Source organism: Spermophilus citellus (genome assembly GCF_964194105.1).
Source record: "Spermophilus citellus genome assembly, chromosome: 4".
In the NCBI taxonomy this organism is placed as follows: Eukaryota; Metazoa; Chordata; class Mammalia; order Rodentia; family Sciuridae; genus Spermophilus; species Spermophilus citellus.
In genome coordinates, this window is record NC_138185.1 from 53,942,473 (window position 1) to 53,954,933 (window position 12,461).

At 38.7% G+C, this 12,461-nt stretch overlaps 1 protein-coding gene across 1 annotated transcript; it reads left to right on the forward strand.

Moving 5' to 3' along the window:
• Positions 1-318: 318 nt before the first annotated feature.
• SNRPA1 (small nuclear ribonucleoprotein polypeptide A') lies at positions 319-11,428 on the forward strand. Its single transcript, XM_081290471.1, has 9 exons — positions 319-484; positions 2,119-2,266; positions 3,180-3,258; positions 6,305-6,351; positions 6,891-6,993; positions 7,566-7,645; positions 8,031-8,106; positions 8,764-8,857; positions 11,157-11,428. The coding sequence occupies exons 1-9, from the start codon at positions 403-405 to the stop codon at positions 11,213-11,215; spliced, it is 768 nt and encodes a 255-aa protein (XP_081146597.1). The 5' UTR covers positions 319-402; the 3' UTR covers positions 11,216-11,428.
• The last annotated feature ends 1,033 nt before the right edge of the window (positions 11,429-12,461 follow it).

Here is a 12,461-nt window from a genome sequence, read left to right on the forward strand (position 1 = left end):
CGCTTCTCCCGGTTGGAGAGAGGACAGTCAGCTTTCCCTCCCACCTCAAGCTGCAGTGATGTGTAAGAAAACTCCACTTGGGTGTTTGCACTTTTTGCTTAACTTTTGGCCACAAATGCTACATATCAGGAACTCTCCAGACGCCAAACATGCCCCAGCAAAGAACCCCAAAACAGAGACGTTCTCAACACTCGCGCCAAGACCCTGGCCGCCTGGTGCTTTGAGGCTGGGCCCAGGGTGGATGTGGTTCTTTCGATTGCTTCGGCCTGGCGGTCGAGCTACACGCGCACGCGACGGCTGCGACTGGTGCTGCCTGGCGGCGGAGCGCGGAGCACACTGGGACTTCTCGCTGGCAGGCGGCTGCGGGCGGGCGGCGGCGGAAAAGGAGCGGGAGACGGCAGGATGGTGAAGCTGACGGCGGAGCTGATCGAGCAAGCGGCGCAGTACACCAATGCTGTACGGGACCGCGAGCTGGACCTCCGGGGTGAGTCGGGATCAGCGGAAGGGCTCTCCCGGGCCTCAGCGCGTGGCCTTGAGGTCCGCGCCCGGCCGCGTGCGCGGTGGCTGGAGCTTGGCCCGCGAGCCTGCAGTGTGGACTCCCAGTCGGGGTTGCCTCTTGCCGTTGTTGCCCAACGATCTTGCCTTTAGGCTGCTCAGAGTCTTATGTGGTCCCGCTCCTACTCACAGGCTTGACCGTCTTAATTACTTCCTGATCCGTACTCTGTTAGGCCTTGCCTGGCCCAGGTGTGCCGCAGTTTGAGCTGTTTTAGATCCAGGAAAATAGGCTCATTAATAGTTATAACTAGAGCAGGGTGACAATGTTGGTTCTTAGTAAAATAGATATTGTGGATTAGATATGTTAATGACATTTGGAGGAGGAAGAAAGTTTGGTTACAAGTTTAAAAAAAAAAACGGGAGTGCAGATAGCTACTTGTTAGTTTTTTAGGATACGGTCTTAGAAAGGGTGTAAAGAGCGCCTTGGCTCAAGCCTGTAATACCAGAGACTCTGGAAAGTTGTAAAGACCAAATTCTCCCGGGTAAAATAATGTGTGATCACAGTCTGAGACACCAAGGTCAGAGTGCCACTGCTGCCACCTCTGCTTTGTGCTAATATTCCTTGCTGACCGTTAGGAAATCCCAGTTCTTTTTATTTTATTGAAATTTAAATTTCTCAGTGGGCATGGTGGCAAACATCCGTAATCCCAGACACTTGGGAGACTGAGACAGGAGGGTAGCAAGTTTAGTGCCAGTCTTGGCAACTTAATGAGACCTTTAGAAACTTAGACTGAGTGTGTGTGGGGTTCCGTGATTCAATTCCCAGGACCAAGAAAGAGAAATTAAGTTTCTCCAAAAAAGGCCAGATTCAAGAGAATCTCATCACTTTTACTCTTGGCACTATTTGAACCGCTTGCAGTATTATTTGGATGCAGTGCTTACTTTGATATAGCCTTTACGGCTCCCGACTCTGTACTTTAACCTGGTTTGTGTTTCTTCATTTAGCACCTAGTTCAGTAATTATGCCCAAATTACACAAATCAGTTGAATTTGTTCACACTGTGGTTTACCAGTTGTGTATAAAATGTTGACTTTGAACTCAGAATTGGAGGTGAAGGCAAAGCTGCCATGATATCATGAGGATGTGTGGATGAGTTCTATGAATATGGCCTGTGGGAATGCAAGAGATTGAGAACTGTTCTTCCCAAATTCTGAATAAGGCTTGGGCATTGATAATTAGCAAGTGTCAGTTTTTCTTACACTGCTTAATTAGCTCCAAAGCCTAAGAACAGTGAAATATCTTGTAAATGTTCTTATAAACATTAGTTACCAAGACTACCCAGGGTGAATAGCCCCATCATCCTTAGTCTTGTCCTTGTTCTCAGCATTTTCAAGTCCACTTCCAGACCATAAGCTTCAGGGCACTGGGGGCTTGTGACTTTACCTCATTTATCTTCAGTACCTTGCAGAGTGTTTGACATGGCATAGGGGATAGGTAACTATTTCCTGAATAAATGAAAGTTTTGAGGCAATTACCATGAAATACTGATACTGTTTTAATGAACTTTCAAATCACATTACATTAATAACCTCTTATGTGGTTTCTCCCCCCTCCATTTTTAGGATATAAAATTCCAGTCATTGAAAATCTAGGTGCTACCTTAGACCAGTTTGATGCTATTGATTTTTCTGACAATGAGATCCGGAAGTTGGATGGTTTTCCTTTGCTAAGAAGACTGAAGACATTATTAGTGAACAACAACAGAATATGGTAAGTGTCTGCTAAGAGAGTGATATATTTTTTTTCCCCTTTAGAGTAAATGTTTTGGTGTGCCTGGAAGAAATTGTCATACATACTGCCAGTTAAACCTACATGTTTCTTCCTAACAAAAAAAAAAAAACAGTAACACTTTTTCCCATTGAGATCCAGAGATTACTTTGGCAGTGATCTAGATTATGTGTACCTATTCAGAAATCTTATATGTTTGTATATTTGTAATCTTCCAACATACTGCTTTACACATGTTTTAGTTTCTAAAGCAGAGCAATCATATTTAAAAGGATATACAAAATCCAGTTATTTTTCATTAATCATCTGTACCTCTTACTTTCTACTATTTGTTTTTCTTTACAACCAATTTCTAAAATAAAACTCATTAAAATGAGATCTTTTTTGATCCTCCCTTCATCAGCTTTATGCAAATTTTATTGGGAAAGAATATGTTTTTATAAAGTAGTACAAAGTCGTGAGTTGTTGTTTTTGAAGCTAGAAATAGTTCTCATGGGTTAACCATTCCCTTGTGGCATGGTTATGTCTTGTACCTGAGCTGTGAATACAGTCACTAGTATGTCCGTGCTTCCTGAACCAAAAAGTAATTATGAAGCAATAGTTTATTCTACCTGGAATTCTCACCCTTTTTAGGTTCTTCTGGACAGTATGGCGTTGGAAAGAGGGATTGGGGGACTTAGGTTCTAAAATCATCCCACTCCTGTCACTGGTCTTGTGACCTCAGACAGGGCTTCCTCTTTGTGCTTCATTTCTCTTTTGTGAGATAGGGTATGATGGAAGGATTTCTAAGGTTGTTCAAACTTTGAGGTCTGAGATCCCCTGAGCAACGACAGGGATGAAATTATTAGTTTGTTAATTTTCACTTTTAATAAGAGACTTTCTGTTTTTATTTTAGCCGTATAGGTGAGGGACTTGATCAGGCTCTGCCCTGTCTGACAGAACTCATTCTCACCAACAATAGTCTTGTGGAATTGGTAAGTTGAACAGGGGGAAAAGGTATTTAGGGGCAGGGTTAAAGGTATTACAAGTTTCTTTTACACTACATGCAAAAAAAAAAAAATTTATTTCGTAGTCTTTTTTTTCCCCCCCCCCTGTATCTTTTTCTTAATTATTTCAGAATCTGGACCTTTTGGATTATTTTATTTTTATATGGTACCTTTTTGTTGTTACTGTTCTAGGGAGTAAACCCAGAGCCTCATACATGCTAGGCAAACTTCCTGGGCTATAAATGTTGCAAATACCTTTTCCTATCCTGGCTTTCCTTTTGACTTGGTTAAGGTATCCTGATGGAAAAAAAAGTTCCTAATTGAGTGTAGTCTCATATGTCAATTTTTATTGTTAGTACTTCCAATGGTCTTTTTATTTTTTTTAACCTTTATTTTGTTTATTTATTTTTATGTGGTGTTGAGGATCGAACCCAGGGCCTTGCGCATGCCAGGCAAGCACTCTACCGCTGAGCCACACCCCAGCCCCAGTATTTTCAATGTTCTTATGTCAATTTTATTGTTAGTACTTCCAAAGTTCTTTTTTGTTAGTACTTCCAATGTTCTGTTAAAGCTTCCCTTTCTTCTCCCCAGATTATAAAGAAACACCTACATTGTTTTCTAGAATTGCAATGTTCGGTGTGGTACCAGTAGCTACAAGTGGATACTTCGAATTGAGATGTGCAGAACTATAAAATACATGCCAGGTTTCAAAACACAGTACCAAAAAAGAAAACATAAACTTAGTAGGTTTTAATACTGATGTTGAAATGATAGTATTTTGGATAATAGGTAAAATAATATATTATTAATTAGTCTCTCCTGTTTTTCTATTTTAATGTAGGTACTAGAAAATTTTAAATTGCATATCTGACATGCATTAAATTTTGTTAATGATTCTATCCTAGAAACTTTATTGCTTTGCTCTTCAAATTAGATGAACAATCCACCTGCAACTGATTTCGTTATGAGATAACAGGCAAATTTTCAGTTTTACTATATAGATAACAATGATTTGGGCCCTTTTTAAGTGAAATGGTCTGGGGATATAGCTCAGTGGTAGAACACCAGGGGTTCAGTCTCTAATATCACATAGAATAATTTTTAAAAAATCTGTTCTACATGTTTAATTTTTAACAAAATTGAGTTCATATTGAGTTATCCTGTTTTGTAACCTGAATTTTCCACATTAACACTGAATGTTTAAATTCATATTACATAGTTTGATTTTGGATTACTAAGATTTTGTCTGCCTTCTCTATTTTCCTTATTGTTTAGAATGAACTGTATGTTCTATTCCTGGTGGACAGTGTCAGAGGTATTCATAGCATCTTTCAGGTTTTCAAAGGGGTATTTAACTCCAATAGTAGGAATGGACTGGCTTGAGGTCGTGTGCTTTCCAAAATTTGAAGTACTTAGCCCAGAATGCATGTTCATAGCAAATGCTATTTGAGAAGTTATAGTTGTATTTGAAGTTTATTGCAAAGATAAAAAACCCGTTCCTATGAGTTACAGAAAAAGGTGTGTTCAAGTCTCACATCAGTGATAGAGGATTTGACTACCTGCCTGGATTTCTGTCAGTCTTGGTTTTACATGTACCTTCCCAAACAATACAGTATAGTGACCTAAAACATTTCAGCAATTCCATAACTTCTTATGTATTTAGTCTTTTTAAAACTTATTAATACATCATCATTGTGTTTTATTGTATATGTGTAACAAACCTCATTTTGTATTTCTTTTTGGATATCTGTGGTGCTATGCCAGTATCAAGCTCAAGAGGTCCCCCTGGTGGTGTTTGTGAAGTAAAGATGAATGATTCCTTTTTTGAAAAGTGGCTCTGTTCCCTTGTTGCTTTTGGAAGTTGGTTCCTTGTTTTAATATGGACCTCTTCCAGATTTTGCATATCATTCTTGACCGGACTATGCTAATCCCTATATCCTTCCAGTTATCGTATATGTGCTACAAAAGTAAGCACTTTCCTGTTTTTATCAGTACTTCTTTTCACTGTCCCTCTTGGCAGCCCTGTTTACTAAATTTTGATCTGTTTTTAGCAGTTTTTTCCTTAGTGTAAGGCTTTGTTCTGGAAAGGAAACAATTTTTGGTTAGTGTTTAGAGAGAGGGCCTAGATTGCTGTAATCCATTAGACCTTCTCATAGACTTGTACTCACTATTAGAATGTTCAGATCCTTGGACTGTTGTTCTCAAACTAAGTACCTATCCAGTATAAGAGATGCCTCTGCCTTCCCTCTGCTTCTTTCTACACAAATGGTTTCACTGTGCAAGTCTTTTTTTTTTTTTTTTAATCTTTATTTTTATTTATTTATTTTTATGTGGTGCTGAGGATCGAACCCAGGGTATCATGCATGAGAGGCAAGTGCTCTACCACTGAGCCACAACCCAGCCCACATGCAAGTCTTGAAGCTTTCAAGTTGTCCATACTTATTTCCATTGTAGGGTTCATGGGAAATATCTTCTCATCTACTTTAGTTGTCACTATTGACAATAAGTTTTTGGTTTTTCTATCCTCATTCAACTGTGGTTTATGGGACAATTTGGACAGATTAAAAAACCATCCTGCCTTCTTCCCATAATTTGGTGGGGGGTTTTCTTTGTTTTTAATTATTCTGTTCAATTTGTGAAAAATTATTTGAAGAGATTTGGGGAAGCCTAGAATAAAGGTGCCTTTTTGCAAAGACAATATGTTGTTCCCAGGCACTTCGGGGAGGTACTTGCCAAAAAAGACCACATTACACCAAGATTCTGGATTGAGATTCCCTGGGTAAATAGCTTGCTCCAAAGTTGCATCAGCTTTAGCATTGCTTTCTTTTCAGTGTATGTCTGCTGCTGTTGACAGAGTTAATGCCAAGATTTTACAAAGCTCAAATTATAAGTATTTAAACATTTGAGATGTACTAGTATTGGGATAGGTGCTGGGGTAGTAAGAAATAAAAGACAATATGGATACTTTCTTCAAAATATCAAAATAGACAGCATATGGTATCAGTGTTCTTATGTGTGCTCCTTATTTTTACAGGGTGATCTGGACCCTTTGGCGTCTCTTAAATCATTGACTTATCTAAGGTACGGAAATTATTTGTTGTGTTAACAAAACTAATGAAGTACTTAAAATTACATTTGACCCTAAAACAGTCAGTCAGTAGAAAGTAGCTTTTAAAAACAAATATAGGGGCCTGGGGTTGTGGCTCAGAAGTAGAGCGCTCACCTAGCGTGCTCCCCTAGCATGTGTGAGGCACTGGGTTCAATCCTCAGCACCACATAAAAATTAAAAAAAAAAAAAAAAAAAAGATATTGTAGCCAACTATAACTAAAAAATAAATGTTTAAAACAAACAAACAAAAATGAGGTGCTAAGCAACTCAGACCCTGTCTCTAAATAAAATACAAAATAGGACTGGGGATGTGGCTCAGTGGTTGAGTGTCCCTGAGTTCAATCCCCGGTACTCCCTGCCAAAAAAATATAGATAAATAGATAGATAAGATATTTCCTTAATGTAAAGAATTTTTTGTCCTTAATTTATAGATTTATTACACTGTTCAAATGGATCTCTTAAATGCTAGCCTATGAACAAGATTGGTATTGTGTTGTTCTTTTTCTTGTAGCATTCTAAGAAATCCTGTAACAAATAAGAAGCATTATAGACTGTATGTGATTTATAAAGTCCCACAAGTCAGAGTGCTGGATTTTCAGAAAGTAAAACTAAAAGTAAGTATTCTTTGATCGTAGGTCATTTTAGAGTTTTATGCTTTTCTTTATACTTTTGTTACTAACTTTTTAAATTTCCTAATTGAGTACAATTTGCCATTAGTTTGCAGTTTAAAATACGGGAAAGAAAATGTTAAGTCAGATTTTTTTTTTCCTCGTGGCAGGATTTTAAATTAACACTCTTGTCTAACATTTGCTGTTCCATATTTGGCAAAATGTTAGAACCACGGCATTGAGTATCTGCTTAAATACATTCCCACTGAAGATTTTGATCTATTTTTGAGCAACTATTAGCATGACTTACCCCTTATTGGAAGTGGTTCTGTTTTTGCTTTCCTCCCCTTTCCTGGTTCTTTGGGGTCCCTCCTTGAAAGGAGGGGAGGGAACTTTCTTCAGGGAGCTTCACCAGAGAAGGCAAGACCACTATCTTCTTTTCATATGAAATTGGCTCTTTGGTATTTTTGCCAGCCCAGAGTATTTCAGGAGAGTTGGCTTCCATGTTTTCTGAGGAATGCATCTAAATGCATGTGGTATTCCTATTTCCATTAACTCTGTGTGTGGTGTTGCTGTAGGAGCGTCAGGAAGCAGAGAAAATGTTCAAGGGCAAACGGGGTGCACAGCTTGCAAAGGATATTGCCAGGAGAAGCAAAACGTAAGATACGGATATCCAACTTAACTCCACTTCACCTTCAGAAACACTGTCTGGCAGTTGGCCTCCTTCAAAATTAAGCCAAAAACTTTGATTAATGTGGTATTAAATTTGAGTGCTGATGGTTTATGGCCACCAATGGTCCATACATTAACAGGTTAGCAGAGAATATATTTCAGTTTGCAGTCTTAATGTGAAATTTTGTACATCCTGTTTTCTCTATAGGAAGATTAATTGGGAGGTGTTTCTGAAGGAGAGAGTTCTTGTATCAGTTTGTTAACAAAGATAAGATACTACACTGGTTGAATTACTTTCAAAAACCTTTGAAAGTAAAAGAGAAGCAACTTCCTTTGGGCAGGATTTAACAATTATGTTCTTCCCTCCTAAGTTTTAATCCAGGTGCTGGTTTGCCAACTGACAAAAAGAAAGGTGGGCCATCTCCAGGAGATGTAGAAGCAATCAAGGTAATAATGTTTTGGTATTCTAGAACTGAAGAGAGCTGAGATGTGGTTAGGACACATCATGGTATAGTGAACCAAGTTCTGAATGCTGCAGATTCCATAGTTGTTAGAATCCAGCTATATTCCTATTTGAGGAAAAACTACCTAAAAGTTATTATTTGACTTGAATTCATTGCGTCAGCCAATCAAAGTGGGAAGCATCTTTCTTGTTTTCCCAGGATGCGTTTGTCATTTTAAATAGTTAATTTCTTTGATATGCTTAATAGTTACCGGGGTTTACCTTAATGTTTTTTTGTTTGTTTGTTTGTTTTTAATTGGTGCTGAGGATCAAACCCAGAGACTCGCACATGCTAGGCGAGTGCTCTACCACTAAGCCACAGCCTAGGCCCTTGCCTTATTTTTGCTTTCAAAGATATCTTAAATTTTAGGATATGTAGAATTATCAATCGTTCTCTTAGAAGAAGGCCTGTTTCTCCTCACTAATTTTGAAAATTTATATGATTTGCTTTTTGATTCAGTATGCCAATAAAATTCTTCCCCTGACACAGAGCTACATAATATTCCATATGAAAAGATACTGTGAGTTTCTGTAGATGTTTTCCGCATGGTTGGTACTTTATCGCAACTAATTGTCTATCTCCGTTTTCCTTTGTCTTCTAGAATGCCATAGCAAATGCATCAACTCTGGCTGAAGTGGAGAGGCTGAAGGGGTTGCTGCAGTCTGGTCAGATACCTGGAAGAGAGCGCAGATCAGGTTAGGGAATGGTGTTATGTGAACTTTTACCCATATGTATAGTCATGCTCCAGATAATGTTTTGGTCAGTGACATAGTGCATACATAGCAGTAGTCTCATAATATTATAATAGATCTGGAAAACTCGTATGCTTAGTATTTTTACTTTATCCTTTCTATGTATAGGTAACACAAATACTTACCTTTGCATTAAAGTTGCCTGTAGTATTCAGAACAGTAACATGTTGTATAGGTTTCTAAGCTAGGAGCAATAGGCTATGCATCATAGAATGGATTACAATAGGTGATACCATCTAGATTTGCAGGTATGCTCTTTGTGCTATTCTGATTCACATAACAACAAAATCACCCAGCTATAAAGTTCTCAGAAGAATCTTTGTCATTAGGCGAAGCATGACTGTCATATAATATAGTAGTTAGGAACACAGGTCCTAGAACCAAACAGCCTGAGACTTAAATCTTAGCCTCATCAGCTCTATCCTTGGGCAAATATGAAGTATATTCCTTCATCTTTAAATCTGAGATGATAATAGTACAAGCTGTTAAAAGTTGTTGGAAGAGTTAGGCCTTGTCCACACCTGTAATACCAGTATTCAGAAGGTTAAGACAAGATACTTGTAGGTTTGAGGCCAGCCTGAGAAACTTAAGAAAACCATTCTCAAAATTAAAAACAAGGAAAGAAAGAAGCCAGGCACTGTGGCACACACTTATAAGCCCAGCAATTCAGGAGGCTGAGGCAGGAGGATTATGAGTTCAAAATCAGCCTCAGCAACTCAGTGAGACACTTTCTTACTAAGTATTTGTGTGACTAAATTTTCTTTATAGCCTTGAGTGAAAACGTGTTAGAACAGATGCACTGTTGAAGTCAATACAGGAGTCTAGTTGACTGTTATTAAGGCAGAAATAATGGGAAAATACTAAATAATGTCACTAAGTGTTTTGTAGTAGAAATTACCATTTCTATAAAAATGCAAACATAAACATGTAATGGATTTACTGTTTTAATAAATTACTATTCTTTAAAATTGTTTTAATTTCTGATACCTATCAACAGATGTAATCGACATAAACAAAAGGTTTTTTTTATGTCCTCACCCTAAAAGTTTAAGAACTGCTGAACTAGACAGAGGCAGCAGGACATTCTAGGCAGAGGAGACTGCCCTGCCAGAATCCTTGTAGAAAGGTACACTCGAACTGAGAAAGGGCCAGAGTGAATGAGGCTCACATCTCTGGGAGGATGTGGCCTGATGAGCTGACAGAACCACATAGACGCTGCAGGTTGTGTGATATATGGTGGAAATCTGTTGAGCCTTTTGAGCTTAGATGATGACAGATTGGGAAGTAAGAAAACTCCTTATTATACTAGGGGTGAGAGGCTGAGTGAGACAGGAGGATTGCAAGTTGGAGACCAGCCTCAGCAACTTAGCAAGACCCTATCTTGAAAAGGACTAGGGATGTGACTCAGTAATGAAGCGCCCCTAGGTTTAATCCCCAGTGCCAAAAAATAATGTGTATTGTGACTATAGTGTGTCAGAGTTGTTGCATTGATTTGCTGCCATCCCCAAAACCCTCCCTGGGATGTTTCAGTTGAGTCTTGGCTATCTTAGGATATAAGCATAATCAAAAGCACAGTTCAGACATCGAGTATGGTGCGCCATTGCTTGATTTGCTAGATCTCAGTGGGCCCAGGCTTCCAAGTAGGACTAATGAAGCCATTCCTTTTTTGTAGTATTACATCTAGAAATCTGGTATTTGGATCCAACTGTAGAAGCAATAGACTTAAACATTATTTTCTTTTTCTTTTTTTTTTTTTTTTTTTTTTTAATATATTGACCAAAAAATCTGCCATATATTGTTGAACAAGTGGTTTGTTGTTGCCATATTTCCCTTAGAGACAGTAAAGTCATTGACTATTCCAGGATCTGGCAAGTAGTGAATGCCCAAATGCTTTTTGAGTATATCTAGTTTCTTTGCCCATAGTAGTAGCAAGAATGAAACACATGCATATAATCTTTTTGTTTTCACAAAAAAAATGAACTATCAACTACAATGGGAGGCAATAGTTTTGACTTTAGTTAGACCCTTTGTGACCCTTTTCCTTGGAAATCGATCATCCCTTCCAGTATCTGCCAAAGACAGTTTGACCCTGGACTATAAGCTCCTTAAAAATGGGCTGCTCCAGGTCTTTTTGTGCCTAGTCCAGTGCCTGGTATACAGTAGCCACAGAATGGGCACTCACCTACTACGCAAACATTCTCTCAAACTGACGTGGCTTTTTTTTTTTTTTTTTTCTTTTCAGGGCCCACTGATGATGGTGAAGAAGAAATGGAAGAAGACACAGTCACAAATGGGTCCTGAGCAAGGTGGTGGATGTCTACTAATAGGCAGTCTTGGGACAAATCTACTTTTTGAACATGGAATAATAGCCTTGTTTGTGTCAGCAAAGTGGAATCTCACCATTGTTGAAATGTTTTAAACTGCTGCCCATAATTTTGTATTATAAATTTTGAAGTCTAAATGTCAGTTTTTTACAAATGGTAAAAAATAAAGGCCACTCACTGTGCTGCCGAATTGCTTGTCATTGTGGTGTATTTGCACTGAGGTGTAAGGACAGATTTTTTCAAGTTGGAAGTTCAGGACAATGGTGTTTGTAGGTAGGCATCCCCATTATCTGTGAAATGTTTACATTTTCAGATTTTTCCTAAAGGCTTTAGGATTCACACAAATCAGCATCTTTTGACCTTTTTAATTAAACCTATCTGTAAATATCATACAAATAAATAAATTGATTTGAAATATTGCTGTGGGGAATATGACAGGAACCTGTAGCATGTGGTAGGGGGAGAATCTTGGCCTCCCTAATGGCAGGATAAGTCATGCTTCCTCAGCTTCTGGACACTACGACTTTGTTTATTTGGTGTTCAAAGTTTGGATTACATGGTTTCTATGGTGGGTATAAACTCAAGGACAGATAAATGCTTAGGATAAAGAAGAAAGGTAAGAGCTGGGGTTGTGGCTCAGTAGTAGAGTGCTCGCCTGGCACGTGCACGGCCCTGGGTTTGATCCTCAGCACCACATAAAAATAAAAAAGGTATTGTGTCCAACTAAACTGAAAAAATATTTTAAAAAAGAGAAAAAAGGACTAGGTTGTAGCTTAGGGGTAAAGCATCTCAGGGCTTGATTCCCAACAATAAAAGTGGATTTTTTTAATTTCAAGATTATCTTATTGTAGTGTTTGTATTAGATTAAAGGCCCTGATTTTGCGGTTCTAAAAATTATTCACTTAGGAAACATTTTATTTGTGTACATAATTAACATAATTTAAAGCCCACCTTGGGGGTCTGTAATAATATCAGTTAAAAGTAGAGATATAGGGGCTGGGTGTGGGGAGCCATTCTGACACGTGATTGGGTGACTCCCGTTAAGGGCCTGAGGCACTCTGGCTGTGTCGGAGTTATCCCGACCCTTTCCTGATGAGAGAGCCCATCCGTGTGGGGGTGTGCGTAACCACTGACCCTGGAGACCCAATCACTGACCCTGACCTTGGAGTGCAGCCCCCCCTCAACCTTCATTGGATGGAATTCTCCCCTGAATCTCTTGTCCC